Genomic DNA, 27,951 nt, shown 5'->3' with positions numbered 1-27,951 from the left:
GGGGGGGAAGGTTGTCTTGCGTGAATGGTCCCTTGCAGGACACACGGTGAACTATTGAAGGGTTTGGGGCAGGCACGAAGAAGGGGTCCGGCCCCGGCCGCCCCGACCCTTCCTGTCCTGCCCGAGCAGGATGTCCACGAAGGGGGACGGCCGTCGTCATGTCCTTAACGAGGTCCCCGAGGAAGGCCTCGCCCGGACTGACCGCCGGCCGCCATGTGGCTGGACGGGCTGGACTCGCCAGGACGCCGACGCCGCGGTGTCGCGTTGAGCTGACCTTGGGGCGTTATCGCGGTGCCGGCCAGCCTGCCGGCCACACCGGAACACTCGGCCCCGCCCCACCACGCCCCGCCACGCCCCGCCTCAAGGAGCGACACACTGGCCGAGTCGCACTTTTGTGACCACTATCTCCCTGGAGAGTGTGACCGTCCGATGAGCCAGGCCCCAATCACCTTTCGCGTGACGCCACTTGCAAGCACAACAATCCGCGCCCTAATTCCTGTCCTGGCATGACTCACGCTCGCACGAGCAGGAGCAGGTGCGGCTGCATTCAGGAGACCTATTTGTTTGTGGTTCAGTGCATCTCGGTCCTCAGTAGTCCCGCCTCCGCCGCCTGATCAGCACCTCGGGCAACAACACAACATCCCGCCGACTGCCGACCCTTTCCGAGATCAACGCTTATTGCTGCCGGCATCTTTGGTTGGTCCCAGTCCTGTAGGTAAATGTATCCTCCAACAATGTGCAACTCCTCGCCCCGGACACGGCCTTCGTTCTACACGGCGCATCACCACAACACACTAATACACACCCCGGACACACTCTTACTTTTTCCCGTGGTCGTGGTGATGCCCCCTCGACCCACCCCACCCCATCCACGCCTCGCTCTTCCCGCCGCGCCACACGCCCGCCCATCTCCTCCTCCTCCCTGTTCCTCCTCCCCCTCCTCCCCACCTTCCCTTCTGCATTCCTGCCAAGTCGCGCGGCGACTTGTTCAGTCCGGGACGCGTGTGCGCCGAGTGATGTGGTGGTAGTGGAGGTGGTGGTGGCGTGCGCCCACCCCACCCCACCACTCCACCGGGCCAAAGGGGGAGGGAAGACCAGCAAACCGAGACGAGGAGGCGGCCCGGGCTGATTGTGAGGGCAGGAAGGGTAGTAGGCTGGGGGTGGGCTGAGCGCGGGAGGCGCCCGGCGACCCCGCCCCACCCCTCCATACACGAGAGGGAGGGCTGGTCCCGCGCAGGCCCGCGCGCGGTGGCGTGGTGCGGCCCGCCCGCCCGCCGCCCGTGCGCCTGCCTGCGGGGTCCCGCGCGGCCACCGCGACTCGTCTTATTTACTGCTTGGGCCCGCAGCAGTGAGGACGCCCGAGCTAGACAGTTGACCACCCGAACGGTGAGTACTACGCCCCCAGGCCAGCCACGCCCCGCGCGCCGCGCGCCGCGCGCAGCCTTGGGGACCAACGCTTTCGCTCCTTCTTTATTTACTTTCGCGGCCGCCTTTTATTAGACTTGGATACTCCGTGAGTGGGTGTGTCGTGCACCGCAGGGGTGGGATGGGGTGGGGCGGGGTGTGGTGTGAGGACGCGGAACAGAGGTGTGGCACCCCTGTGGCGCGAGCAATTAGGAGGATCATGCTGCCGGCCACTCTCAATTTACTAGTACGAGTTCAAACAAGCGCGCGGCACGACCGTATTCCTTCTGTTTCTTTTATTTGGTGAATAATAACTGGGCAGCTATTTCATTTTTTTTTTGTCAGTTCGTTAGTTATAGTACTCAGGTAAGAAGGAAGTTGATTATTGACCAGTGTTCCTGCGCATTCAATTTGAGGTGGTTGGGAAGAGAGGAGAGCGGGGAGGGGTCCAGTCCTGGCCGCGCGTGTGACGCGCTAATATGAAATCAAGTCTGAGCTGGGCCTATCCTGCTGCGTGGACCCTTGTAGCGCGCGTTAAGTGAGTGAGTAGTGACTGAAGCTGGTCGGCGATGGACGCACATCGCGCGCCTGCCCGCGTCGGCCTTGGGGACGTACGGTGGGGGCCGACAGCGCCGGCCACCGGCCACCGGCCACCGGGCAGTGGGCCAGTGCACGACGAGGAAGAGCAGTCCGGCTCCGGGCCCGGCGGACAGAAAGAGAGAGAGATATCACTGTTTTTCTACCAATTTTATGGAACCGAAAATTGGCTCGGTTTTACAAGTATCCTGTGACCGCCTGTAACTCTCCGTCACCCCCCCCCAAAAAAAAAAAAATATAATAATAATAAATAGCTGCAAGCAGCAGTCTTTCCGTTGGGAAAAATTCAATTTCGGACGATTGCTTTTGCGGATGTTGTGTGGACACCTGGCGAAGGCACACTGTGTTTGTTGGTCCAATGCAGGAACCCGGGAGAGGAGGGGGGCAGAGGCGAGGTGAGGTGACGGCAGGTGTGAGGTAGGGAGCCTGGAGGGGGGAGAGTCGCAGAGATCACGTGACCATGGGCCCGGCGGGTTCCAACGCGTTTTTGAGCTATGTGAAATGTCTCATACCTGGCTGGCGCGCACGCGCAGTCCGAGCTAGCAGACGATCAGGCTGGCCCCTCCGGTGCAAGCTCGGCAGGTATGAGGCATTGTGCTGGACCCCGCCAAAACACATTGGAACCGCACCAATCAGAGCGAAGCATGTCACGTGACCTCTGCGACTCTCCCCCCTCCAGGCTCCCTAGTGTGAGGACCAGTCGCGGTGTCAGTACTGTCCCGCGTGAAGTGTGACCATCAGCTCTCCTGTTTTCCCCGCACTACAAGGGCAGCCGCGGTGTCGCGTGGACCGCGAGAATGAGGCATGTGTGCATTGTGAATTGAGGATTGTTGCATATCTGGCCATCGGGGAAATGAAAAAGGTCCGGGAAAAGTATGTTGATTTCGTTGGAACGTTCAGAAATGGACTCGAAACGCCAGAAGGTAGTTTAGTATCACGACCGCAGGTTACCTGAAGTCTTCTCTAGTTTTATTTCACCAAATTCAAATGGGGGGAAATCCAAAAAGATCCTCCAAGATTTGGGGAAATATAGTGAACTTTTGTTCCGAAAACTTGTGACGTTTCCGAAATCCACCAGAGCTCTTCGGAATCATCCAGTAAGTACGTCCGTCATCCGTCATTCGCCGTCACGAACCTGAACCAGTTCAGCCCAGGGCCGGACTGAGAGGGTAACGGGCCCCGTCCGCCACCACCACGACACATAGGGCCCTCAAACACCAATACCCCCCCCCCCCCCGCTTCAATCGACTTCAAAATAACAAAATTCCTGCTCACAATTTGCTGGTTAATATTCAGGTTTGCTGTGGCGGCTGTGGCCACGAACTTCAGGGTGTGAAGCGCCGACCAAACATAAAATACCCGGATTTCCGCTAGCGATGCTAATGTTAATGCGGGGCCCCGGACGCTGGTGCGGCCTGCCTGGCCTGCCGCCTCTGGCCTGCCCGGCCCTGGTTCAGCCTCTGCAAGCTCTCATAGCGCCCTGGTAGGTAGGCAACGCCTTGCCTGCAGTGCATGCGTGTACTGTGGGGTGGCCCACCCTGAGACTCGCAGGCGCCGAGCTCCCGTGTAATTTGCCGAATGAAACTGACAAGGGGACTTAGGCAAGTGTAAATTCCCGATCTTGCCCAAACTCGGTATGTCTGTTTCTTATCTATGTTGATAACGACTGACGGTAGAATTTTTTCCTTAGTGTCAATTTTTGGGGTATTTTAGGGGAGCATATAATGGAAAAAGTATTGAATTTGGGCCAAAAATCACGGAAAGAGGTCTCAAGTCGAAAAGTGGCAGAGGAACTACCTGCCCCCCCCCCCCCAAAAAAAAAACAACGCTCATTTTGAGTCAGAATATCACTTAATATTTGTACAAAAGTAGAAATTTGTAATTTTCGAAATTATACTCTTTTATAGGGAGTCTCGCCATATGACACTCAGAAAAAAAATGGTCAGCATTCGTCACCTACATAGCTAAGAAGCAAATATAATGAGTTTGGACACGATCGGGAATATACACTTGCCTCCCCTTGTGAGGGAAGCGGACGTGATTTCTGGACGATCCCTTTCGGGCCGCGCGTGTTAGCGTTGTCTCTTGACTCTTCTGCCGAGCGCGCACCGCACCTGCTGCAGGGCGAGAATAATTGATTAATTGGGAAATTATGACTTTCCTGTGATAGTGACCAGTGGAGGAATACAAGAGGCGATCGAGATCGCCTTATCAGCGAAAATTCGTGCGATGACCGTGGAAAAATACAGATGATTTCTCACTTTATCGTAAAGAGTTAAGCATGGCAGCAGGTGTGTACGCAACAAAAAACGACACTTAAGTTGCCAGCTTAATTTAAGTGACTTTTTTTCGCCAACTGTAGGAAAATAGTGCTGCACTGTAATCAGCAAAGTTTTCATCATACTCAATTCAAATATGTAATCTTAATACCTTTACCCATGGCGCTGATCGGGAGATATGGGTCGCGGGACATTCCTCTGTTATTAAAGTCAGAGATAGTCCGCATACCTTGGAAGCATATTGTATTTGTTTTGTTGTTGTTGTTTTTTGTTCTTGGCATATTTTTCTCTAATTCTTACAAATCACGTTAAAGGGTGGCGCCATATGGGGGCGACTCATCAGCACATAGATTGGTCCTCACACTCATCAGATAAGAAATTAAAGTCAATGAAGTCAGGCTATAGAAAGAAACCGGTTTTGGCGCGGCTTCGGAAACTCGTGACATAAAAAGTAGTGACAATAATGTCTTAAAATGTGTCAATCGTAATGGGCTCTATGTCGTCTGGAAGAATGGCTGTGACATGGAACTTCCCGCACAGAACTAAAAGAGTTATTTATTTGCAAGCTGTAGACATTAGACTGCGAACACAATACGACGCGTCGCGGAGGAAGAATATAAGACGAACGTAAACCTCCAGGCTCCAGGAGGCGGGGTCTCCCTGGTGTTTTCTACGGCAAACCTTCAAGATGGTCGTGATGGGCGATGGGCCCTCACCCGCATGCCAATATGCTAGAATTGAGCAGCCATAGCGGTGACGCTGTATCGATCCGGCCGATAGTAATCACTCGACAATATGCGTAGATGCGGGTTTCGGGAAGGGGAAAGGGGAAGGGGAAGGGGGGGGGGGGCTCGGCATCTAGGTGTGTCGTGAGTGGCAGGGCAGGGCGGGCGTGAATGAGTTAGGGAGATTTGGGGGGGGGGATAACTGAGAACAGAAAGGAATTAGATTGTTTTGGCCTTCATCATAGAGAAGCTCTCAACTTCACACTCACTCGTCACCGTGGATTTACGAGGCGGAGGTTGATGAGGCTATTTGTATGTCAATGACACTTGTTGGTCTGCGCGTTGACGCTTGGCGCTCGCACCCGGGCCCTCGGCCGACCGCCCGGCAGCTGTTGGTTGTTGTATTACCAATCGAAATGGATCCAATTTGAGTACACACTTTAACCACACGTGATTCCGTACACTTAGGAATTTCCACACCGTTTTCGTCTTATTGAATGGGTGCTCGCTAAAGGTTCAGTACACCTAATATAGTGCCAGATTATTGACTATAACTGACGAATTGACAGCTGGCCTTGTCCATTGTTGTGCGATACGCGTACGGGGTACGGGCTCCTCGTAAAGACAGACAGACCGGATAGACAGCTCGCAGCTCGCGTTATCATGCACGTAGTCCACACGACCGATTTCAGGTTGACGTGCCCGCTATCCCTCCTGGAGTATAATCGGATCGGCGCGAATATGCGATAGAATGAGACTCCACGATAAACAACATAGAGGAGGGAGGCGCCGGCGCCGTTGCGTGACCTTTGCCAGCTGCTTTATTGTGATAATAAGTAATGTAAAAGGAAGAGGCGGGCTCGAGATCAGGGCCGGGCGCGCGGTATCAGTGGTCGAAAAGGAGGAGATATCCGAGTCAATTTTAGCCTGACCATTTCTCTTATTTGTTTCTTCTTATTCCTCTTTTCGATCGGGGGGTGAATGTTTGCTGTGCGAAGTGCTGCCCGCTGCTTGTCACTGACGCCCTCCTCTCTCTCTCTCCCTATGCGTAGCCCTGTCTCCACCACCGCAGCCATGGAGAAGAACGGCGTGAACGGGCACGACGCCAAGGCTGCCGCCGCGGCCCTCGGCTCGCCCAGCCACGGGGTCCAGTCCGGGCCCGAGGGCGGCAGGATGCTGTTCCAGTACCTGGGCGCCGGCGCAGGTACGTACGTCCCGCTGCTGTAGTGGTGAAGGCGCGAGGAGTGCCTCACTCACAATAAAATCAGCGTACACCCTTAAAAATAAAACAGTAAAAAATCAAGGGAAAATCAGGGGGGGGGGGGGAAAAAAAATATAAGAAAAAATTATCAGAATCTTTAAAAAGAAAAATCAAGAAAAACAGAAAAGTTGGTGTCCGCTTGAATTTATAGTGAAGCGCCCCTCGGGTGGAGGGGTAGCCCGGCGTGGCCCGACATAAATAAGGTGGGCGCTGACGTGATGTTGCCTGTGCAGCCTGCCTCTTCGCCGTCTGCATGGGCACCACCATGGGGTGGACCTCCGCGGCGGAACGACTCCAGTATAGCAACATTACCGGCTCCGACTGGGAGCTCGGCTCGACCGAGTACTCGCTGGTCGGGGCCTTCATGCCGCTGGGCGCCCTGCTGGCCGCGCTACCCACCGGCCCGGCCATGGCCAAGTGGGGCCGCAGGAACATGATGCTGGCCCTCAGCCCCATCCTCTTCTGCGCCTGGCTGCTCATCATCTTCGCGCAGAACGTGAGTAGTGTACTTATCGTGCCGAAAAGGCGTGCTCGGCCCGTGGAGCGCCTGCAGCGGCCAGGGTAGGCAGGCCGCCCAGCGCTGCGGCGCAGCGGCACGGCCTACCCGCGCTGGATACCGAACGCGCGACCATCCACAAAGTACGACTGTTAACGAAACTGCCGAGTTCAGCCCCCAAGTACCTGAGCTCTCAGGGCGCCTGCCGGGTAGGCAAACACCTTGCCAGCAGTGCATGCGTGTACTGCGGGGTGGCCTACCCCGAGTATCGCAGGCGCCGAGCCGAGCTCCCGTGATTTACCGGATGGATCCGAGTTACGCCCATGCCTCCCTGTCCCGCAGGCCTGGATGATCATCTTGGCCCGCCTCATCATCGGCGCGGCCATCGGCTCCATCTCGATGATCGCTCCGCTGTACTCCAACGAGATCGCCCACAAGTCGGTGCGCGGCACGCTGGGCGGGTTCTTCCAGTTCCTGCACACGTGCGGCGTGCTCTTCGCCTATGTTCTCGGCTGGGCGGTGAGTATAATACGGCGTCGACGAGTTTTCCATCGGATAATAATGCGTGTGTATTGGGTTTTTCATTCGAAGCGCACTTCCCCTCCTCTCAGATCACAGGTCCGATGACTTGGATCAGCGTCATCTGCGCCTGCGTGCCAGTCGTCGCCGCGTTAGCCTTCTTCTTCTTCCCCGACACGCCGACCTGGTACCTGCAGCAGGGCAGGCCGGAGGATGCCCGGCGGTCCCTCATCATGTTCCGCGGCGAGGACTACCCCGAGCACCTGCTCCAGGCCGAGCTGGACGACATCAGCAACGAGCTCAAGGCGGTACGTCCTGTCACGGGCGTTTTTGTAGAAAACCACCGCTGGGCGAGCAGGCGGCGCATGGCTAGTGAGAATGGTGACAACTAACGTGGTGTTGTGCTGACAGGCTGCTGAGAACAAGAAGACCCTCAAGGAGGCGTTCACGACGAAAGAGGCCAAGCTGGGTCTCGCCCTCAGCATGAACCTCATGATTGTCCAGCAGCTGAGTGGCGTTAGCGCAGTTGTCTTCTACGCCGCCAAAATTTTCGAAGTAAGTACAGTTTCACACGTTTCAAGTCTCCGCCGATAGAGTCCGACCAGATTAAGGTCGCGATTGGGTGCCGTGGAAACCCCTGTGCTGCCCGTGCCTTTTCAGTCGGCCGCGACCATTCTTCCAGACGCCCCTAGCATCGTTTGGTACCGCCGTGCCAAGCTAGTGCTCGTGTTGTGGGCTTGGCCTAACGGCAGGGTGGCTGCGCTTGTTTCTCTTGCAGAAGGCTGGCTCCACGCTGTCCAAGGAGGTCGCCGCCATCGTGATGGGCGCTTGCCTGGCTGGCGCCACCCTGGTGTCCCTGTTCCTGGTTGACAGATTTGGACGCCGGCTTCTTCTCCTGGTGTCCGGCGCAGCGTGCGTCATATCCAACGTCATCCTCGGCATTTACTTGCTTATCTTGGTAAGTTAGTGGTTGCAGCAGCACTGGCTCCCACCCTTGCGCTCTCGGATGTTCACGCTCTGACCTCTCGCGTTCTAGCACCTGAACGAGGATCAGCCGGAGGTCATGGTGCCGTACGGCATCATCCCCATCCTCACCATGAGCTTGTTCATGGTGCTCTTCTCCATCGGCTACGGACCAATCCCCTGGACTTACATGACCGAGGTCTTCACCATCGATATCCGGGGACCGGCCATGTCAGTCGCCACAATCACCAACTGGATCATGGTGTTCATCTCCACGGTGGGTTTCGATCCCCTCCAGAATGCGGTTGGCATCTACACCACATTCTGGATGTTCGCGGCCATCGTCTTCGCGGGGAGCGTCGTGGTCTTCCTGTTCCTGGTCGAGACTAAGGGGAAAACACCGCAGGAGATCCAGGACGCCCTCAAACGTGGTAGACGGAGAAATGCGTCAGGGGCCGCTTGAAATGTGGACACTGCGCGTGACGCCACACCACGGTGGTGAACAAGACTGATGGACTCGGTAGACGAGCCCGAAAGAACGCGGAGACGGCTGCGTCCTGACCCAGTCAGGACGATACACTACATGTATACCTCCGAACATCCTCGAAGGACCTAGCTGTGGACTGGCACAAAAGGGCTGACATGCTCGGGAAATGTCGTGTTCGTACTGTTGTCGAAACTAGGAGCCAGGCGTCCTTCCGTGTACAGACTCTCAAAGACTATGACATACAGTGTCGGCTTTATGGTAAGGAATATTGTTCAGTTTCTACTTACTCGACACAAAAAAAGATCTTGATCATATTTTAGAGATTGTTTTGTGACCTGCGATCTTCAGTGAGTGATAAGAACTGCGAGACAAGATTTTTTGTTACTAAAAAGGAAAACCCAACCGAACAAACGAGGCAACCCCGTACTTGCCGCGTTCTATGTGGTTACCTTTTCTTTCCTACTTAGAAAATCAACAGACTTTCAATTTAGTTGTTGTTTCGTTATAAATATTTCTCTCTTCTCTACTGTATGGTTTATAATCATAATTATTGATCTAATGTAATTGGTTCATTCATTAATCAAAGTAAAGTCTGGGAAAGATTTTAATCTGGAGAGGCACCACTAAATTTAATCAGACCTTCAACAGAATTTTGCCATTAAAGAATATCTTGTAACTTTTGTAATCTACCAAAAATTAAAATATGTTTATATGTTGTTGTTTTTTAAATTAAGTGTAATTTTCAACTCCCTTTGATGGTGTATCGCAAATACATCTTGAATCTACTGGAAATATACAAGACATTTTGAAAATGCAAACAACATTATCAACTGCTGGTCAGTTATTTATTTCAGACCTAGAATTTAAGCGAGCTCAGAAGGTACAATCTTTTGATGAGAACAGCGAGGAATGTTACTAGATCTTTTAGATGGAGACAAGAACAACTTCAACAATTGTGCACATAAAGTAGTATGTGTATTCTGTCGACCTAAAAAATTATGAGCCATACTATTTCTCTATAAAATGCAGAAAATGTGATGATAGAAAATCATTGGCTAGTAAAACCTTTTTATCTTTCATATACGTAATTGAAGAATTTGGAAACCTATCAAATAATATACATCAAAGTACAGTTGAATCTAAAAACAACTAGCTTTTACAATAAAGGTATAAATGTCTAATTAAAAATTTTCCAGACATGTCTAAGTAAGAACAACAAACACTACATTTCTTGAAGCATACTGAGCCAAGAAATTATAGCATTACTTGAAAAAGAATCCATAAGACAAGATTACGGAATAGATGTATGCTATCTTGCATAAAACAAATTATGCAAAGGCAGAAAACTGTGTTACACCACTCTGACAAATAAGATAATGGTTAACAGATATATCACAATGTCTAGAGGTCATTTTATACACCACTTCTCGAGCACTTTCGTACCACATTTTACCACGTCATCTGGATCACTAAACAAAATTAAGAAACTATAAGTTTTTTGAGTGGTTAGAGAATCAAGACACTGATAAAAAGGCAAAATTCTGTAATGCTGAGGGACTAAACAACTTAATTGTAACAAATGCTAGACATGGCAACAGTCACAATGAGCCCAATAGAATGAAATTGGAGGAAATACTAAACAAAAGAAATCAAAGAGAAATCATATTCAAATGCAAACTGGTATCATATAGGTACCCACACAAATTCTCAAAAGGACAGAAGCAGTATTATTATGAAATCAATAGATGAGTACACTATGTACTCACAATTTAACACCACCAGATAGATAGAAAAGAAACAAATGTTTGATGGTTTTTTTCTGATTGGTATGAAGATCAGTAGGGCACGCACACTTAACCTTTTAGAGAAATTTTTGCAGCTATAGCTCATAAACGGCTAGCGTAAAAAAGTTATAAACAGAAAAACTCAAATTTGACATCAAATTTAGATTTAAGTTTGCATGCCCTGAAGGTAAGAACACAAAATTATTCTGGCAAAATATGAACTGAAATTTGAAAATGTCTTTAACTTAAAATACACCATAGGTTGCTAGGTACACAAATTGAAGTGAATCAATCCAGGAAACTTAACTTTAACAGCAATAATGGAATGGTCAAAAATAAAACAAGGAAACCTTTTAGGCATTTTCAGTTGGTGCCCAGGCCCAAAGTTAAAAGAAAATACTGACAAACATTTAGTTATTTAAAGTATTTTGAAGTTTGCAACACAAGTTAAACAAATCATAGCCCATCCCACCTAGGCCAACCACAACCGTGTACAGTAGACATAGCCGAAGCAGTTCGACACAAAGATCCACATCTCATACACAACCACAACCTACATGTTTGTCAGTACAAAAACAAAAAAAAAAAAACACTGCTATCAAGAACTAGCTTGAGAGAGAAAAAAAGAAGAAAAAAGGGTAATCCTTTTGTTTCTTACAAAGAAGCCTTACACAAGAATTAAGATTGTGACAGCTTTAACTTTCCACAGTCCACAATGCAAAGAAGGATAATCATGAACCTAAGGGAACAAAACTGCCATAGGTACATGCTAATAATGAACAGAAGATTAACTCTGTTCTGTCTTCTTACTCCTTCTGTGTCACAGATAGGTTCTATTAAAATACCTGCTTCCTATGTCAATGGTAAAATTACACAATAAACAACTGGTAGCAAAATTTTACATTATTTCAGCATAGTATTCCATGAAATTTTTCCATGTTATGAAAATCAGTGTGGACTAATGCAAACTGAAATATTGTAGACAATGAAATACAATTTTTAAGAAAGGAAAAGAAAGACCGCTTGCAACAAATGTTGGCAGTGAAGAAGAGAGACAATTAGTGCAGACAAGCCTGCAATGTTGTTCAAATCCCAAAAGAACCTAAGTTGATGGTTGATTCCTGTTGGTTGTCAAAAGTCTTTTTCTACACCAGTCTTCGAGGTCAAAAGGTTGAAAATCTGTAGAGCCAGAATAGATGTATTGGTACAAAATGTTTAGGAAAACAGTATTTTAAACTTCTTGCATTTAACATACCTTTAAGTACAGGATTTGGTTCATTATCACAATAGTAATAAACTAAAGCTCCGCCTATAAGAAGACAACAAAATTAATATGCTTTAAGAGTTCTGGGTCATTTTAAACAAAAATCAATGTAATGCTTACCTTTGCCATTCTCTGCACCATTTTGGCTGTGCTGCTCCACTTCCCTAGAAACTTTATGCCAAGCTGGAAAATAAAATATTTAAATATTGACAATGAAGCCAAAAGAACAAAAGTTATAGGTGAAAAAATCATTAGGGATGCTTACATTCGTAAATAAACCTAATTAGCTCATCCTGTTGAGCTGTTTGAGTTCGATCATCTCGAAACCTAGTGGCCTGCACAGGCCTTTTCCCATTCACAGACTGCATCTGATTCATGGTAACAAACCTACAAAAATAACATAGATATAAACAAAATCAGTCAACAGCAGTGTTCAGAGTACATTTAGAAACTCATCTCAAGAGAGAAAATTGTGAGTAGGGATAAACCAAAAGGTTTAATATGGTCATGAGCAATGTGAACAGTTCGCTTCGGCAAATAAAATGAGACAAATTACAAAAAATCGTCGTGGAATTATGACATCAAAGAGCTAAAACAAAAATATACCACGAACATGTCATGAGGGTGATGAAGGTTATGGTCCGATTAAAAAAGAGAATAAGGCTTAGAAGTAATCTGCTAAGATTGACATGTTAAGCACCTCGCGTGAGATGAATAATGTGAGATATGACAAATGTTTCGTTGAAATAAATACTTTAGGTCTTTCAAATCAGAATAAAAAACAATAGGGCACTGCACTTTCCGAGCAGCGTCGACCCGTCATCGCATGCTTGTCGAATTTTGTTCTGGTAATGAGATAGCCGAAAATAGAGAGTTCAAGTTCAGAAATATGAGGGGAAATCACAAAAATGACGATGTTGATCGAATCACAACGAAGAAGAACTAATTGCACTTACAATTGCTTTTTCCAGAAGTCACTAGTCGCACCCTTGTTTATTTACAAATTGATCGAGAGATGTCAGACTGCGATCAGAGACAAACCCGGAAGTCAGCAACATTGCCAACCATATACATATTTCCGTTCTCAGCGGTCGCTTCTGCCCTTTTTTTCATACTTCCGGTCGGATCTCAGTCTTTCTTCTGCTGCTACTGCTGCTGCTTCTGAGAATAAATAGTAAACAGAACCAAACATGTGCATCAGTGTCGCTTGTGTTTAAATCTTACAGAAACTACCTACGGTTTTTAACTTTGGCCCGCTGATTATTACGTCCTTGCTTTGTATTAGTTAATTCACTTCACTATGGCAAAGCTCAGTTCGTGTTACCCACTATGCCCTTTAATCGACAGAAGTCCCATTGGTGTAACCTCTGATTCTATGCCTGGATGTGCCATAGTAACACTGGGCAAAAATATTGTGATTCGTTATAAGGTTTGTTGTGACACTTAAATTTTTTCAAACTAACTACTATTTATCTCTCTAGGATTTATTCTCTTGGCTATCAATATTGCGGTTAAACTGTCTTACAGCTATTGGTCGTTTCAGTAACTGCAACAGAATCTCAACCGTTTTTCTTTTTCTTTTCATAGCTGGCTGATCAGAAGCAGGCAAGCAGCTGGAGCAGTAAAGACAAACTCTCTGCTCCTGTTATATATGATGAAGTAGGCAAGCAATACATTGCGGTCTTTAACCAGAGCATTGTTCGGACATGGGATAGTACAGAGGTTGATTTAAATAAATTAAAGAAACTAAAGGTACATTTTAACAACATCAAAAAGTAGTGAAGTATTACCTATGAGGTTAAAGCATTTTAAATTTATAATTCAATGGTTCTTTTCACTTTCCCTGATTTCTTTTTCAGTTTGACCATCCTATTCATTCTATTTTAAACCGTTCATCCAAATCAGAGCCAGTGGTTGTATTTAAAAATGGAGCTGCAATATCTCTTTCTGCAGCTTTGTCTGACCGAAGAAAATTGTGGCCTGGGCCTCTTTCCTCTCATGTGACAATTAAGGACTGTTTTTTCATGAAATTGGATGGTACAGATTGCATAACTTTCGTAGTGGCTCAAGAAAAGGTAGGATAAGCTTTAGATATGTTACTGAGCTGACTCTTTCGTCATCTATATTGATTCAGTATTTCTTATTTTTGTAGGGAGGTGTTAAGCTGTATATTTCAGAAGTTGACAGCACAAGTGCCCCGTTGCTGAGTGTGCCATTGGAACGGGCAGACAAGAAACTCCTTGGTCACACGGTTATGGTTGTTGAAGGATCTGTTTCTATTCTTACCTTATGTATGTTTATTCCTTACCTGAGAAAGGCGGGAAAGTTCCATTCTTTCTTCATCTTGCTGTCGCTAATTAATTTTGAAAATAAACTATATTTTATTTTGCTGTTGATTAGGGAATGACGGACAGCTGTATTCACTTTCCCTGAAGAAATTTCCTTCCGAACAAAGTGGAGTTGGATGTGCAATATACACTGTGAAAGCAGTCAGCTTAAAGAATGTTGTAGCTATGACCCAGATATCTACTCATCATCTTGCAATATATGGAGCCGACCCAAGTGAAGAAGGTAAACTGGTGTACCAGTCATTTTTTGAATAGGCAGGATTATTTTCCAGCTCCTGTTAATGCAGGCTTTTTGTTAAAAATCAATTACTTATTTCATTTATTTTTAAAAAACACAATTCAGGTGCTATGCTTGTAATAGTAAATACACAATTCATGCTCGTTCAAGCTCATCAACATTATAAGTTATTCTCAAATAATACTAATCTTTGGATTATTGGAACAAGCTTATTGCTGGTTGTTGGAAACAGTTTGGCTGTGGTTCCTTTCATACTGGACACAGAACGGCTATGTGCCCTAATAGGCTCTCATAAGCCTTTAAAATCCAAGGTAAGAACAAGTAACTTCTCTTGCTCCTCTGATCACTTGTATTCATCAATATTTCTGTTAAAGAACCTTTTTTCTTTTTTGCAGTCAAATGAAGTTGAACAAATATTAGAAATGGAAAATGTTTCATGGGAAGATGCAGATAACATAAAATCCTCAATTGAAACAAATGCAGTGAATAGAAAAGACTGGGTTGGTTTGAAGAGTGTGGAAAATCTTGTAGCTCAAGGTTATTCTCAAGCTATGTAAGTATTTTATTTTTCCCTTAATTTGAAACTGTTTATAGTAATTGATACTTACTTATTTCTGTGTACTTCTCAGGTTGTGTGAAGAATTGATTCCATTTCTCATTGAGAAAGTAAAAATTCATGATATCATTCAACTTTTGAAAAAGTTGCCAGATTTTCCTGAGGAGTCGCTTGTTCGCATTCTAATCTTCTGTCTGGACAGCCCTGCTAGTGCCTTTAAGTCTATGAAAAATCAAATGGAAAATGGAGTGGACTCTGAATTGATGGAGGTTGATGGAGAGTAAGATCATAACACTTAAGTCTTTGGTTTGTTATCATCTTTAAAACTGTTTCTTTTTTCTAAATTCTGTCTTTCTATTTATTTTATTTAGGGATGACAGTAGAGACAGCCAAAATGCTTTAGTTGAACTGTCTCAAGGTCAAAGAATTTTGTTGGACGTCATAATAAGAACACCATTCAGTGAAGCTATTATTTTACCATATCTTCGTTCACGGTTAAATCTTCCACACTGCTTGGCCTTATTACAATACATTGCCCAAAGTTTACCACAGACAGCAAATGTTTCATACTCTAAGTCACTATTGAAATGGTCTGCAGTTCTATTGGACAGCCACTATCAACAGTTGCTGCTTTCCAAAGATGAATGTGTATCCAGCACAATTTTTGCCATCAAAGAATTGGTGGAGAGTCAGGTATGAAGTCAGCTTTACATGTGTATGGCAGTAAAATTTCTGATTTGACTAATGACAAGTTTAACATTTTCAGGTTGAGTACATGGAAGACTTAAAGGTTTTACAACCCATTTTAGAGAGAGTAAAATGTGGACAACTTTTCCAGAAGCAAAACACACTAACTAATAACTTTTACTCTATTGAGACGTTGCGATTATATTAATATCCAGATTCATTATTCAATAAAGTATTGACAAGATGATTGTTATTAAAATGAACTTGGTGTACTTATGCAGACTTATTATAGGGATAATAGCAGATAAAGCAATTAAATAAAATTGGAATACTTTATTTTTTATTAACACATCTGTAAAGATGAGCTGTTACCTACAAGCAGCATTCATTCCAAACGTAAATTGATGTTGTTGCACCAGTGCAAGCTTGACAGCAAGATGTAAGTAAAATTTACAATTTATTTACAGAACATTACATTCTACTTGAGTTGATCCAAGAAGGGTACATTTGCAATATCTCCCAAAGCAGCCATTGATAATTTGCCACTTGCAACTTTCCTTGCAGCCTGCAAAAACAATTTTTTTTTTAATTCACAGGAGAAAAGGTTCGAAGGTAGTAAAGTAGGTATTTCATCACTGCAATGACACACAACAGCCAAAGTCTTTATACAACACACATCATACTTACATTATTCACATCACTGGAGCTGACAGAGTCAATAGCAGATGCCACAGCAGCAGCAGAATCTGCAGATCCTTTCAGAAGAACTTGCTGGCCAATATCCTGAGTCAGAGTACCAGTGTTCTCAGCGGCTGAAAGAACAGCAGCCTTCAGGCCGTTCTTGCCTCGCTTAACTGCCTCCTCTGAGACATTACCAGCCTTCAGGGCCTTAACAGCTGCTTCAGTTACCTAATATAGTTTATGAATTAGTCAGGAACAAAATTAGCAATAAGACTGCAGCAGTATTTCACAGGCTTAACGTACCCGGCCAGCCACTTTCGGCTCACAGCTGATTACAAGACCAAAGAGACCAGCATCTTGGTGTGACACATTCAGAGCCGACACTGCAGCAGGTTCTCCAGCAGCAGCTTCAGTCACCAGCTTGCTCAGTGATCCCGCACCAGAACCATACTTAACCTTGGCACCAGTTCCAAGAGCATGTTGAAGAATGCCAAAAGCAAGGGCCTCTTTCTGGTTAATTCTAAAAATTGAAAATGGCAATTAAAATATTTTGTTTTCATATTTACTGAAAAGAAAAGGGATTCTGGAACCAATTCTACTTACCCTGCACCATCTGCAGCAATAGCAACATGTGCAAGACCCTTGCATCGCTTACGAAGCTCTCCTCCGTAGTATTGAGAGGAGGTTCCCAGGCCGCTTCCCTCTGCAAAGTTTAACCTTTCTGCAAAGATCTTAGCAGCATTGTTGCTTATACCGGTGGCAGAAACAACTGTGCGGTTTCCCAGGAAGGTATTTTGCACATAGTGATGCAGCTAAAAAATGAGACAGATTTATTAGTAATTGCATAGGAATAGAAAACATGCACTCATATGACATCCAAAATTTTACCGTTTCTGTCCCTTGACTTCCAACAAGATATTTGGGAATGAAGAGAGAGTTACCAAGACCAGTGCGATAAGCAGCACCATGAAGCATATCAATAACTCGAGCCTAAGAATAAATAAGTTGTAAAAAATTAATGTGTGTTACCTAGACTACATATTCTAAACATGCATGCCTAAACAGGACATGAACTGAATCCATTTACTGTAAATGGATTAAAAGTGGGAATGAATACCTGAGGAGGAACCAGAGCCAATTCATACTTCAGCCTAGGAATATTTTCTGCAAGCTCCCATGGATGGAAAAGCTGTTCAGTCGTCACGCTGTGCAGAACTTTCAGGCAGGGCTCCCTACAAAAAATACATGTTTCATTCAAATTTTTAAGTTACAGGGTGTAGGGTAACAGAGATAGCCCTGAAAGTCTCTTAAAACACAGACAAACTTACAGGGCTTGAACATAACACTCCAAAATATAGGATATTGAGTCACGATCATTCACAGCCCACAAATTGGCACCTCTTTCCTGGATTAAACGAGTGACGGCAAAGGTAGAAGTGCTTTTAGTTGTTAAGCCACAGGCTGACCGCAGGACATGAGCAACACCAATGTTGTCTGCAGTTTCGTAACGTGAGCCAGCTCTGAAAAGGACAATGGGTGAAGAAAAATAAGTACATGAGAAATAACACTTCCGAACACAAAAAGATCATAGAGAGTTACTAACTTAATCTGCACGGCCACTCGAACAATCGGTGAAGAAGATTCAACACTCACAACCTGGATCTTGTTGGCCAAAACACTTGTTTCAATAGGCAAATCACTTTCCAGGGCCCTGGCGGCGGCAGACCCCAGGCCACGCTTCTACAATCAAAGAGGTACACACTTCATTGATAGCTAATACTAACAAATCAATGACGAATTGTGTTGACCCAAACCCCCAAACTAAATGAGATGAAAACCATCTAAGAGGTTAAGGGCCGAAGAGGGAACGCAATGGATAACAACAGTCATTGAAAGGTACATGGGGGAAAATATACATGTGTGATTCTGAATCACCGATGTTTTGACCTTATTTAGAGAAAAAAATAAATCACTGATTTAATGTACTCTGAGAATTTGAACGAGCTTGCAGACGACAGCTTTCATTTCGTTAAGAACAAGTCGCGCAAAAAACAACAGAAATACGTCAAGACATCGTTCAAATCATTTTGAAAGAAGAAGATCACAGTGTTGGCGAAAACTTACGACAATGTGACGCATAAGCGGTAATTTGGCCATGTTTGAGGACATGATAACTTCTGCACCTTCTCCTCCTTCTGCGAGAAAGGTCGCCGAGCGAAGATGGCGACTACTATTTCTGACAAACGACAAACGTCGTATATTTCACAAATCAACTATTGTTTACTTGCTATTTATTTCAACTTGATGAAAATTACTCAATTTTTAATGGGATAAAAAAGTACGTTCGAATCACACTGTGTAAAGAATAAATTGGATAATTGAATTTTTCGTTGTGGTCATGACTCTCGTTGTCTTTATTTGTCTTTTTTTCTTCGTGTTCAAGAAGGCGCAGTGCTCTCCGTGTTTTGATTTTGAAGTTTGACATAGTCGTTTGAAACATTTTCTTTTTGAACTAGAATTTGTTTCTCACCCACCTCGCTTCGTTGGTTGTATCTTGAATGAAATATCTTTCGTATCCTTTGACATGTAAAACATATCAAATACATGAAAGAGAAGGTTAGGTTTGTGAGGAACCGTACAACCTCATAGTCACAAAATAAATCAAAATATCTCTCACGAGAATAATAAGTGTATGATGGACGCGAAAACACGTTCAAAAATAATAAAAACTCATGGTATTTCGTTTTGTTTTCCTCTGTACTGTATAATTAGCTTTACATGATATGGTTGAACATGTATTAAAACATTGTAGTGTTTGCTTTTTTAGATTCAGCAGATGCTAAAACTGCTACTATAGAAGATACTCAAGGAACTTATAGCGATATGTGCTCAAGTTCAGATTTTCCAAGCAGTCAAGAGTGCTTTTCTGTCGGCTGGGATTGGTCTGGTCAAAGTAAGTTACCCTTTATGGTTCCTGTCCTGCTTTCTGGATTTCTCTCTTTTATATTGTTTAGCTATAACAGCTATAACAGCTATAACACATGTGCTATTTATTTCCCAGAAAGCAATAAACCCTCCATTAGGGTTATTGAACGACCTGTGCATAAACGTACAAAAGCTGTTGAGCTTATCCAGTGCGTAAAGAACAGGCAGTTTGTGAGGGAATGTGATCCTGAAATGTTTGATGCTTCTAATTTTGTTGACAAGTTAAAATCGCTTGCAGCTGGATTTAAATGTATGTTTGCCATTGAAAGATATGACTTATTGCAGTTATTTTTCAATTTTATAGTCAACTTACTTATTTTCATATACAGCAGGTGTACCTGAGTCAACTTCACCTGTAGCCTCACCACCTCCTTCAAATAGGCGGCAGGATTTACTTGTTACACCCACTGCTTTAAGAAAACCAACAGCCTCGTCTAAATCAGAATCATCTAGTAATTCCACTACTACTTTTGCTACAACAAGTTCATTAAGTTTTGAAGGTGTCAAAGAAAATTTAAATGATTTGCTGGACGACTCATTAGGGGCAGATTTATTGAAATGCACTCAAGATTTGGAACAAGACTACAACCAAAAAGAGCTCAAAACTCCATCTCTACCAGAGGTTCGCCTTTCAAGCTCCAAAAGAAAGCACCGGCTGAGCTTGAGCTCCAAGAAGAACTCCAAAACAGTATGTAGAAGAATTAATGATGTTTATGAAAAACAACCTGTTGAAAATCAGAAGACTGTGTTAGTTCACACCGAGAAAAGTCAAGATAGGCAAAACAATAACAAAGGTGGCTCATCCAAAAATGAAATTATCTTTGATGATTTTGATGATGCAGCTTTGCTAACACTTGGTGAATTGGAGGAGAAAGTTGTGAAGTCCAAATCCATGATGCCTGATAAAGAAAGCATTTATAATGCTGATATTTCTAACTCCAAAAATATTCCAGGTAATTTTTAATCTTTGACAACTTCTTTCTATATACTTAAATATCTAAAAATGGCTTTTATTTTCATTTTTTAAAATTTATTAACAATTTCAGGGTCATGTAATGCTCTTGAAGATGATGAATTTATTTCACCAGAAATTCTCAACATGTTAGATGCCTGTGAAAGTAAGTGCCAAGTGTGTTTCCTCTGTGTCTAGTTTTTTACATACCATGTTAGAATTTTCAAATTAGAATTCTAATATATTGTATTTCATCATTATGACAATGTTCTTTGTCTTCAAGAAAAAGCAACCCAGGAGAAACCTGGGCCATCAAACTCATCGTTCCCAGCTGCAAGTGAGGCTAACAGGCATCAACCTTCCATGTCAAAGAAACAGGTTGTGCCTCCATGTAAAAGTTCATCATCTAAATTTTTGTTGCATTCAAAAGAGCATGGTATGTCTTGATTAATTTTATCAAGTACTGAATGAAAGCCACTTTTAACCCTTTATTTACATTATGTTTCATAATTTATTCTATTATGTAGAGAAGTCTTGTAGTAAAGTGAGAGCAGAGGCCAACAGTCATCATCCTTCTAAGAGAGAAGTTGCACCTCTATCAGCTGAAGGTGATCATCAAGGTTCATCATCAAAAAATTTGTTGGATTGGATCGAAGAAGAACATGGTAGGCCTTGATTGTATTTATTTTCTTCTGAGCCGCACCCTTCTTTCACGGTATCGAATTTGCAGGGGACTTATAGGATTCTTTCCTATGACTCCCCTGTAAAATTTGTGAGTGTGGCTTAGAGTTAAATTATTCGCTGAAATAAACCCAGTACTAACATTATGTAAATTTATTCCATTGTGTAGAAAAATCCATGCATAAAATGAGAGGAGAAGCGACCAATCACCAACCTCCCAAAAAGTCTCTCTCAAGGGCTGATGCTGTATTAAAATGTACACCAGAAGAGATTGAAAAGAAACGGCAAGAAGCCAGGAAACGTCTGCAATTAAAAAAAAGGCCACGATAGCATGTTTGGGTTTGCCAACCAATCCTGACCTTATTTTTAATTAATCAATGAAATCTTAACACAACTATGGCTGTATAGTAATAATTATTTTTGTGTTTATGCAATTTACTCACATATAAAACCTGCCTCTCCATTTGCAATGATTTATTTCTTCTTGATTTCTTTGCAATGGAAAATGTGTTTTGCAGAGGGCTTGTGAGCATTTTCCTAGCCTTCCCAAAACATTTGCGGTACATTTTATATCTTTGTGTGTGTTGTATTTGTGTAAATATTGTACGTTGTTGTCAGAAACTCTGTACTCGCAGCTTAATTAATTTTTTATGTGCCCCAGTGACTGTGATTTATACTCGATGCTTGCATTCTGTGATGACATTCAATATGGCATGAATTTGTGGCCATCATTTAATATGAATGTGTAGGCATGTGTAGGCAGAAACGTACAAAATTTCATAAAAAGGTAATATTTTTTTTATTTTTAAGATTTTATCTTTTACCTTGAAATTAAAAAAATCAATGTAGTGTAAATCTAGAGGGAAAAGACTCATTATTTTTTTTTTATCTATCTATATTTGATTGTAAACACATATTTTTGTTAATGAAGTATTTCATTGATTCTTTGGTGTGCCTCATTAGCAAACTTTTCTTAGTTTTATTGCAATTGTTATGTTTATTTTGCTAATGAGGCTCCTCAAAGAATAGCAAATTTATCCAATACATACAACAGTATGAATATGAATACAGAAAATACATTTGTGATTGCTTATAACATAAACCTTATCCTATTGAAGAAACATTTATAGTAATCAAAACTAGGATATTTCACAAGTTGCCGATCTTGAATTATAGAATATGCTAGTTTATATTTGTTGACATTTTCTAGCGGAATAGTATAAACGGCTTCATCCAGATCATAAATATTTTGTATGCGATTGATATGGCAGTCATTCTTGCAGCTCTCTCTTAGGAAAAGAAATTGAGAAATTAATTTATTATCACAGCCACCTGAACTCCACTAGCCTGCAATAAGCCAAGTGCTGGTGGGTTTGTTTGTTTTTTTGATTTATTTCCCGTGAAAAACGAAACGTATATGGGTCATATATTTGCTGTATATGTCTACTTTGTGCCCGTATATATCCGTATATACCCGTATACAACCCGCATATGGCTGGTATATGGCGAATATATCATACATGTGCGATATAAACAGGTTCCATATACGTTCTGTTTTTCACGGGAATTACTTTTTGTCTTGGGAGCAATAACTTCTGGACAGTGCGAGTATACGTTGCCACTCCCAGAAGACTTCGCTGTCCTCTGTCACGGCCGTGCTGCAAGCTGCAAGTGGGCGTCACTGCCACTGACGCACCCTCTGCAACGCGTCCTGCGCCGCACGGCCCACCGCGCCCTCGGACGAGCTCTCCGGCTCGAGGCAAAGGATGTGCGCGGCCTGCTCCAGGCAGGACGCCACCTCGCGGAGACGCGTGCGGAGGTCCTTCCGAGAGATGGCGTTGGCCTCAAACTGCCTCGTTGTCAGGATCATGATGGGCGCGTGCATCTCGTACAAAGTGATGCCTGGTAGTGACGCGCATTGGTTAGTGAACGGCTGACCAACGCCACAAAGAGCACAGAGAGTAGGGCAGGTAGGCTAGACTCACCTCTCAGCCGCGACACGCCCGGTTCGAGAAGGTCGAATATACTCAGAATGTCCCTGCAGATGGTGAGTTTCCTCTCTAGAAGAGCGTCGGGGAGCTGGTGGATGAGGTAGCCTTGCACCTTGCCGTACACCTGAGACAGTGAGTGCTTTGCGCCGAGCAGCAGGAAGTGGTTGGGGTGCAGGCGCGCGGCGTGCTTCACCAGGAAGCCCTCCAGGCCCACCACGTCGTTGTGGTCCAGGGCCTCGCTCTCGTCCGTAAGCCTGCAAAGTGGGGCGTTCAGATCTGTTCGGAAGTCGGAGTTCCGGTCTCGGGGTCGGGCGTGACTTATTGTGACTTACTTGTCGAGGAACTCCTTGACCTCTTTGGCGGTCATCTCGTAGCCGGGGCACGGCTGCTCCTGCTTGGCGCCGGGCCGGGGCTCCAGCCGGGGCGGGACGCACCGCCACGGGGCGTCGGCCTGCAGGGGGTCGGTGGGCAGCACGGAGGGACGGCCGCAGCGCGGGCACACGAGCGCCGAGCACATGGAGCCGAGCTCGGTGGGGTCCGAGCACCGCGAGCAGCAGCAGTCGAAGAACTTGCTTTCCTTGAGGTGCTCGCGGCGCTTGAGGGTGCCCTGGATGGTGTAGGCGTAGCTCAGGGTGATGGCGTGGCCCTTGGGGATGGGCACCGAGGCGCGGAGGGACAGCGCGCGGAGCTCGTCGTCCGAGTGCGACGTGTTGGGCGTGCAGTCGTGCGCCAGCAGGAAAGCCACCCCGTACAGCGCGCGCAGTCCGTCGCCCACCTCGAACGCGTTCACCTGTAGTGCCATGAAACACAATTTTTCGATCGAACCAACCGGACGTGGCGTCGACGTGCCCCCACATGCGGGTCCCAGGCGCGGGTTAAGGGGGAGGGGGAATCACTCCCCTGTCGTCTCTAGAGAGCCGCCTGAAAGGTAGGCAATTTGCGCCACAAAAACCCTGTATGTAGGCAACCGACAGTGCACCCCCCCCCCCTGTCAGCCGGACCTTAATCCGCCCCTGGCGAGTCCCACCTCGAGGATGCCGCACAGGGTGTGGATGACGTCCTCGGGGTACTGCTGCAGGCCAAACTCGTTGCGTATCCGGTCTACGACGCCGAGCTGGTTGGCCTGCCACACGCCCGGGATCTGCCGGCGAACATCGTCCTGGGACTGCATCCTGTACACAGAAGAGCCAACGTCAGTAAGCAATGCCGGGAGCCATCGGCGGCGCGGATCGTCGTGGGGAGCCTAGCCTGGTGCTCACTTGTGGATGGCCTTCCAGCGGGCCGGGTCCTGCTTCTCCAGCAGCAGGATGCGCAGCGGGACGATCACGTTGTACAGGGGCGTGCGCGCTCTCAGGTCCACGACGCGCCGCCCGGACGGGCCGGCCGCCGACAGCGCGGCGCACTCCTCGTCCGTGTGGCCGAGCCGCACGGCCTGGCCGCCGGCCTTGTCGTCGCGCTCCAGGCCAGGGCACGTCGGGCAGCACAGCGGCCACTGGCACCCCATGCACCTGTGGGCCGAGGGCGCGCGAGTCAGCCGGGCTTGTCGCTGGTATTGGTCGGCGACCATGAGAAGACCCTCGCCGAGGAGACCATCATCTATGTTGCAGACGTCCTAAAGAAGTCGAGGTGGGGAAAATGGTGATTCATGCCAGAAAAAGTCCCACACACGCCAGAATACTATTTCACGCCAACGGGTACATAATTTGTATTTACAAAAGTCATTTTCACAGGTGTGAAGTGTGTCGCTTTGCATCTCCGCAAATCTACAGCGCAATAGCGACCATTCCACAGTTTTGCAGGTAAGTGTACAGCGAGGGGGCAGTGACTTCTAGTATTCACAGTTCACGAGGGGATTAATACCTCCAGTATTCAGGCGATATTCAGTGATTATTCAGTGATATTCACTATTAGAGTGTATTCACAGTGCACGAAATTTCGGAGTTGGTGCCCCCTCGGTGTACAGGGTGAGGGTGGGCCACACTGGTGCACGGATGCCAGACTGATTGCCTATCTTCAGTATGACAGGCGTTCCTCAACCAACACAAACTAATGTTTGGATGGAAGTGCGCGATCGAAGGGCTGGCTCTTCGCGAGCTTTATGTGTGTAGGGAATTCGGGTTCAAGATTAAGGTAGTAGTTGTAGTACTATGATAAAAGTAGATTATGAGAGGGATGTGTCGGAAAGAACAAATCGATCAGTAGGGTAACAAGACGAAATGATGCAGTTTGTTTCATGCTCACATCAAACCAACGCAGTTCATTAAGTACTGTATATACATTCTGTTAAGATTGGAGGAAAAGTGGTTGCCTTCAGTAAAATAATAAATAAGTTTGAGGATTCGTGAAAATAAACCAATCACTCAGGAACAACAGTAGCTCACGGTTTCGGCAACCACCATTTATGATGTTGGCAAGTGTTCACTGTCTCTTCAGTAACTTACTGCCAGGGAAATTTAACAGAGTCAAGACAAAAATCCGAATCTCAGCATGCCGAAATAAGAATATTTTTTCCTCTTCAGGAATTTCCATAGTTATATAATTAAAATAGAGGGGCGGTTATTTCAGGCCATTTTGGATAATAGGTTGATGGGGGAAGGATGTCACCAGGTGTCTCTCTCACACACACAAACCATGTCGAAAAACAACTGTAACCGCAAGCAAAAAAAACTGTTACCACATCTCAAGAGATCCGCGGCGTACCTATCACAGTCTTCGTTGTCAGAGGACCTGATAACACAAACATATAAAAGCATAAACACTTTAAACCAGTCCCCTGGGCAATATTCAAAGGTTCCATCTCCTCCTGACCTCCACGCGCGACGACAACTGCCTCAGTCCATCTGCTCTCTCGCTGGGTGCCTCTTCCCCGCACCCCCGCGCTGCCCGTCCCACCCTTACCTGATGTAGTGTTCGCCGTCGAACTGCTTCAGGCAGCCGAGGCACACCGGCTTGGCGTTCTGACACGGCCCCACGACGAGAGCCTCCTCTCGCACGATGAGCTCCCCGGCGGCGATGTCCTTCGTCGCCACCAGATACCTGAAATATTTGGCACACGTCCGTTAAAATCCCCCTTCTGGTTTTTATTCGGCGTGCGTCTTCGTTCAACAGAACCGATAGAGCGTTTTGAAACGACATGAAACATTTATCCTAGGTGGCCAATTCGTCCCACCCACTTCCGTAGCTGGACCACATTACACGCACCCGTTCAGGCCCTTGCACCGCACAAAGTACGTCGGGCACTGGCTGTTACGAACATGCGTTGTTCGCCCTCTTCGAGCTCCCAGAGCGCCTGGTAGGTAGGCAACGTCCGACCTGCAGTGCATGCTTGTGCTGCGGGGTGGCCTACCCCGGGTCTCGCAGGCGCTAAGCTACCGTAATGTGCCATATGAATATGATGCAAACGGACGCACTTTCTGCCGGAAAACCCCCTTGGTTCGAGCGATTAGGGAACCCACACGCGTGGAGCGATCGGTACAGTTTAACTACGGAAATGAGCGGGGCGGATCAAACCGCCTGCGTGTGACGTGGACTGGCTCTTACCGACCCATGGTGGGAGAAATCTTGACTTTGTACGGCTTTCCTGGCGAGTCTTCCCAGTCAGGGTCGTCCGGATCATGGTTGTTGTTGTTATTATGGTTGATATTGTTGTTATTGAGCTGCTGGCTGGCTTGCTGCTGCTGTCTCTTGTGGTTCTTTTTGTTAGACTTCGACTGAAACAGACCAACAAAAACAAAACGGTGAGACAACGTTTAGCTGAAATCGGTCAAACTGAAATGATAAATACTGCTTTCTTCTTTTATTTGTTTTACTCATGAGCAGCTCCTTGGCAATATCCCCGACAAAGCGAGAAGCTTTTGTAGGGGATTACCACCATTCGCACAACACGTCTTTCTCTGTCCGCCGCCGCCGCCTGTCGTGCCAGGAAAACAGAGGGAGTGAGAGAGAAAGATGGAGGAATGGTAAAAGAGAGATGGGTATATATAGAAAGGAAATCGGTTCGCGCCTCTCGCTGGGTCCCGCGGGAAATAAAGACCCACAGCATTGACATCATTATGACCCGAGCCCTTCGAGACGCGCCCAAGCGTCCACCCACAAGTCACCGAGCTGTTTTCGGCAGCTGTTCGTGGCCCAACAGGGGCCCAGACAGGGGCCCAGAGCGTTTAGTTAGAAAGCATCCCAAGACTGCTGGCTCCCCACCCCTCTCTCCTCTTTTTGTTCTTTTCGGTCGTAAAAGTGAAAAATAGAATGAGGAACCATCCGCGGTGCAAAGTAGCAACAGCAACGGAGGACGTACGACGAACATCTCGACGTGAGCGGACCCAGCACCGAACCGTCATGTGCATAGATGTACACACTTTGGAATGAATCGCCAGCCTCACCACCAACCCCCCCCCTACAAAAAAAGAACAACAAAGTCCCAGTCCCAGAGTGATCGCTCAAAGAGCTTCCCCGACTCACGTTGCGTTGCTTCCGGCTGTCGTGGTCACACATGTTGCCGGCGATAGCTGCTCGATGGACGATTCTCCACGCCAATGAGCAGAGTCGGGGTTGTCCCCCGGTCTTCTCCCCCTCGGCTTACTTTTAATGTCTAAAGTCCACGGCCCGAGCATCACATTCTAGACGCCATGCTCGAGTTGGCACAGGCTCATGCCGCCGCGGTCATCATCACTCTGCTGAAAACCTTTTCACAGATTAGCCTCGCGTCTGGGCGGGCCGAGGGGGCCGGCCGGCCTAAAACGCCGTAAAATTGTTGTTTACGAAAACGGACGCTGTAAGAACAGTGCCGCCTCTCAGGACGAGGGAGATAATAAGTGAAAAGGACGGGGAGGGGGTGTCCTGTCCCCGCTGTCATCAACAGGACCCCCCCTGCATCAAAGGAAACGGGGTAGAGCGGCCTTTTCCCGAAATCGCAAAAAGAACTCATCAAATTAGTGCCTGTCCGCCGGGGCGCGCCCGGCCGCCTCCGCGCGGGCAAACGTGTTTCGTCTGGGAGTGCGGCCGCGGCGGCCGGGTCTTCAGTCGGCCTGTCGCATTTCACAATTCTCCCCCCCCC

General features: G+C 46.3%; 5 protein-coding genes across 15 annotated transcripts in view; 2 read left to right on the top strand and 3 right to left on the bottom strand.

Moving 5' to 3' along the window:
* Window positions 1–15,939, top strand: part of LOC113211546 (nucleolar protein 11-like) — an 18,157-nt gene extending 2,218 nt beyond the window's left edge. Inside the window, exons 1-17 of one of the 8 annotated variants that reach the window (XM_052272064.1) lie at window positions 983–1,386; window positions 3,298–3,484; window positions 6,058–6,209; window positions 6,500–6,762; window positions 7,105–7,281; window positions 7,374–7,589; window positions 7,693–7,836; window positions 8,060–8,239; window positions 13,367–13,531; window positions 13,639–13,854; window positions 13,932–14,070; window positions 14,180–14,350; window positions 14,471–14,676; window positions 14,761–14,918; window positions 14,995–15,201; window positions 15,293–15,614; window positions 15,688–15,939. In XM_052272064.1, the coding sequence (XP_052128024.1) occupies window positions 3,378–3,484; window positions 6,058–6,209; window positions 6,500–6,762; window positions 7,105–7,281; window positions 7,374–7,589; window positions 7,693–7,836; window positions 8,060–8,239; window positions 13,367–13,531; window positions 13,639–13,854; window positions 13,932–14,070; window positions 14,180–14,350; window positions 14,471–14,676; window positions 14,761–14,918; window positions 14,995–15,201; window positions 15,293–15,614; window positions 15,688–15,816 (2,952 nt within the window). In that variant the 5' untranslated portion in view covers window positions 983–1,386; window positions 3,298–3,377 and the 3' untranslated portion in view covers window positions 15,817–15,939. Of the gene's footprint in view, window positions 1–535; window positions 716–982; window positions 1,387–2,693; window positions 2,804–2,902; window positions 3,099–3,297; window positions 3,485–6,057; window positions 6,210–6,499; window positions 6,763–7,104; window positions 7,282–7,373; window positions 7,590–7,692; window positions 7,837–8,059; window positions 8,240–13,366; window positions 13,532–13,638; window positions 13,855–13,931; window positions 14,071–14,179; window positions 14,351–14,470; window positions 14,677–14,760; window positions 14,919–14,994; window positions 15,202–15,292; window positions 15,615–15,687 lie in introns of those variants that run through there. The other 7 variants (XM_052272070.1, XM_052272069.1, XM_052272068.1 and 4 more) reach the window with 7 other exon arrangements.
* LOC113211549 (mapk-regulated corepressor-interacting protein 1) lies at window positions 9,555–12,900 on the bottom strand. The gene is made up of 5 exons (XM_026429950.2): window positions 12,736–12,900; window positions 12,045–12,166; window positions 11,900–11,962; window positions 11,771–11,824; window positions 9,555–11,694 (listed from the first exon to the last, which is right to left on the bottom strand). Exons 2-5 carry the CDS (start codon window positions 12,154–12,156, stop codon window positions 11,618–11,620), a joined length of 306 nt encoding a protein of 101 aa, XP_026285735.1. The 5' UTR covers window positions 12,157–12,166; window positions 12,736–12,900; the 3' UTR covers window positions 9,555–11,617.
* LOC113211548 (cytochrome b-c1 complex subunit 2, mitochondrial) lies at window positions 15,927–18,575 on the bottom strand. The gene is made up of 9 exons (XM_026429949.2): window positions 18,414–18,575; window positions 17,893–18,029; window positions 17,618–17,809; window positions 17,407–17,521; window positions 17,178–17,279; window positions 16,893–17,101; window positions 16,593–16,809; window positions 16,296–16,517; window positions 15,927–16,173 (listed from the first exon to the last, which is right to left on the bottom strand). Exons 1-9 carry the CDS (start codon window positions 18,456–18,458, stop codon window positions 16,087–16,089), a joined length of 1,326 nt encoding a protein of 441 aa, XP_026285734.1. The 5' UTR covers window positions 18,459–18,575; the 3' UTR covers window positions 15,927–16,086.
* Window positions 18,576–18,690: 115 nt separating this feature from the next.
* On the top strand, window positions 18,691–21,370 carry LOC113211547 (uncharacterized). Of its 2 annotated transcripts, none has more exons than XM_026429948.2 (8): window positions 18,691–19,024; window positions 19,117–19,242; window positions 19,351–19,524; window positions 19,604–20,227; window positions 20,321–20,392; window positions 20,510–20,623; window positions 20,847–20,891; window positions 21,077–21,370. In XM_026429948.2, the coding sequence occupies exons 1-8, from the start codon at window positions 18,982–18,984 to the stop codon at window positions 21,235–21,237; spliced, it is 1,359 nt and encodes a 452-aa protein (XP_026285733.1). In that variant the 5' UTR covers window positions 18,691–18,981; the 3' UTR covers window positions 21,238–21,370. The 2 variants fall into 2 exon arrangements, with proteins under 2 accessions (XP_026285733.1, XP_026285732.1); XM_026429947.2 differs by having other exon boundaries at window positions 20,510–20,662; window positions 20,754–20,891.
* A 312-nt stretch (window positions 21,371–21,682) lies between these two features.
* Window positions 21,683–27,951, bottom strand: part of LOC113211544 (SET domain-containing protein SmydA-8) — a 26,694-nt gene continuing 20,425 nt past the window's right edge. Inside the window, exons 1-9 of one of the 3 annotated variants that reach the window (XM_026429936.2) lie at window positions 27,357–27,903; window positions 26,439–26,608; window positions 25,797–25,934; window positions 25,599–25,625; window positions 24,158–24,406; window positions 23,926–24,070; window positions 23,231–23,688; window positions 22,893–23,152; window positions 21,683–22,809 (exon numbers count right to left, since the gene is read on the bottom strand). In XM_026429936.2, coding sequence (XP_026285721.1) covers window positions 22,586–22,809; window positions 22,893–23,152; window positions 23,231–23,688; window positions 23,926–24,070; window positions 24,158–24,406; window positions 25,599–25,625; window positions 25,797–25,934; window positions 26,439–26,608; window positions 27,357–27,389 — 1,704 coding nt within the window. In that variant the 5' untranslated portion in view covers window positions 27,390–27,903 and the 3' untranslated portion in view covers window positions 21,683–22,585. Of the gene's footprint in view, window positions 22,810–22,892; window positions 23,153–23,230; window positions 23,689–23,925; window positions 24,071–24,157; window positions 24,407–25,598; window positions 25,626–25,796; window positions 25,935–26,438; window positions 26,609–27,356; window positions 27,904–27,951 lie in introns of those variants that run through there. The other 2 variants (XM_026429937.2, XM_026429938.2) reach the window with 2 other exon arrangements.

This window comes from Frankliniella occidentalis, unplaced genomic scaffold (genome assembly GCF_000697945.3).
Source record: "Frankliniella occidentalis isolate FOCC.00 unplaced genomic scaffold, Focc_3.1 Scaffold185, whole genome shotgun sequence".
NCBI lineage: Eukaryota > Metazoa > Arthropoda > Insecta > Thysanoptera > Thripidae > Frankliniella > Frankliniella occidentalis.
Note: the sequence above shows the minus strand (reverse complement) of the source record. Positions and strands in the feature narration are given on the sequence as shown.

Coding starts and splice junctions, on each gene's coding strand:
- LOC113211549 (XM_026429950.2), bottom strand. CDS start 12,156: ATGAATCAGATGCAGTCTGTGAATGGGAAAAGGCCTGTGCAGGCCACT. Junction 11,825..11,899: donor TGGTGCAGAGAATGGCAAAG/GTAAGCATTACA, acceptor GTCTTCTTATAG/GCGGAGCTTTAGTTTATTAC. Junction 11,695..11,770: donor ACCAAATCCTGTACTTAAAG/GTATGTTAAATG, acceptor CTGGCTCTACAG/ATTTTCAACCTTTTGACCTC.
- LOC113211547 (XM_026429947.2), top strand. CDS start 18,982: ATGATGGACGCGAAAACACGTTCAAAAATAATAAAAACTCATG. Junction 19,525..19,603: donor GCTTGCAGCTGGATTTAAAT/GTATGTTTGCCA, acceptor TTTCATATACAG/CAGGTGTACCTGAGTCAACT. Junction 20,393..20,509: donor CATGTTAGATGCCTGTGAAA/GTAAGTGCCAAG, acceptor TTTGTCTTCAAG/AAAAAGCAACCCAGGAGAAA.
- LOC113211548 (XM_026429949.2), bottom strand. CDS start 18,458: ATGTCCTCAAACATGGCCAAATTACCGCTTATGCGTCACATTGTC. Junction 18,030..18,413: donor CGCTTATGCGTCACATTGTC/GTAAGTTTTCGC, acceptor CTTTGATTGTAG/AAGCGTGGCCTGGGGTCTGC. Junction 17,102..17,177: donor GAAGTCAAGGGACAGAAACG/GTAAAATTTTGG, acceptor CTCATTTTTTAG/CTGCATCACTATGTGCAAAA.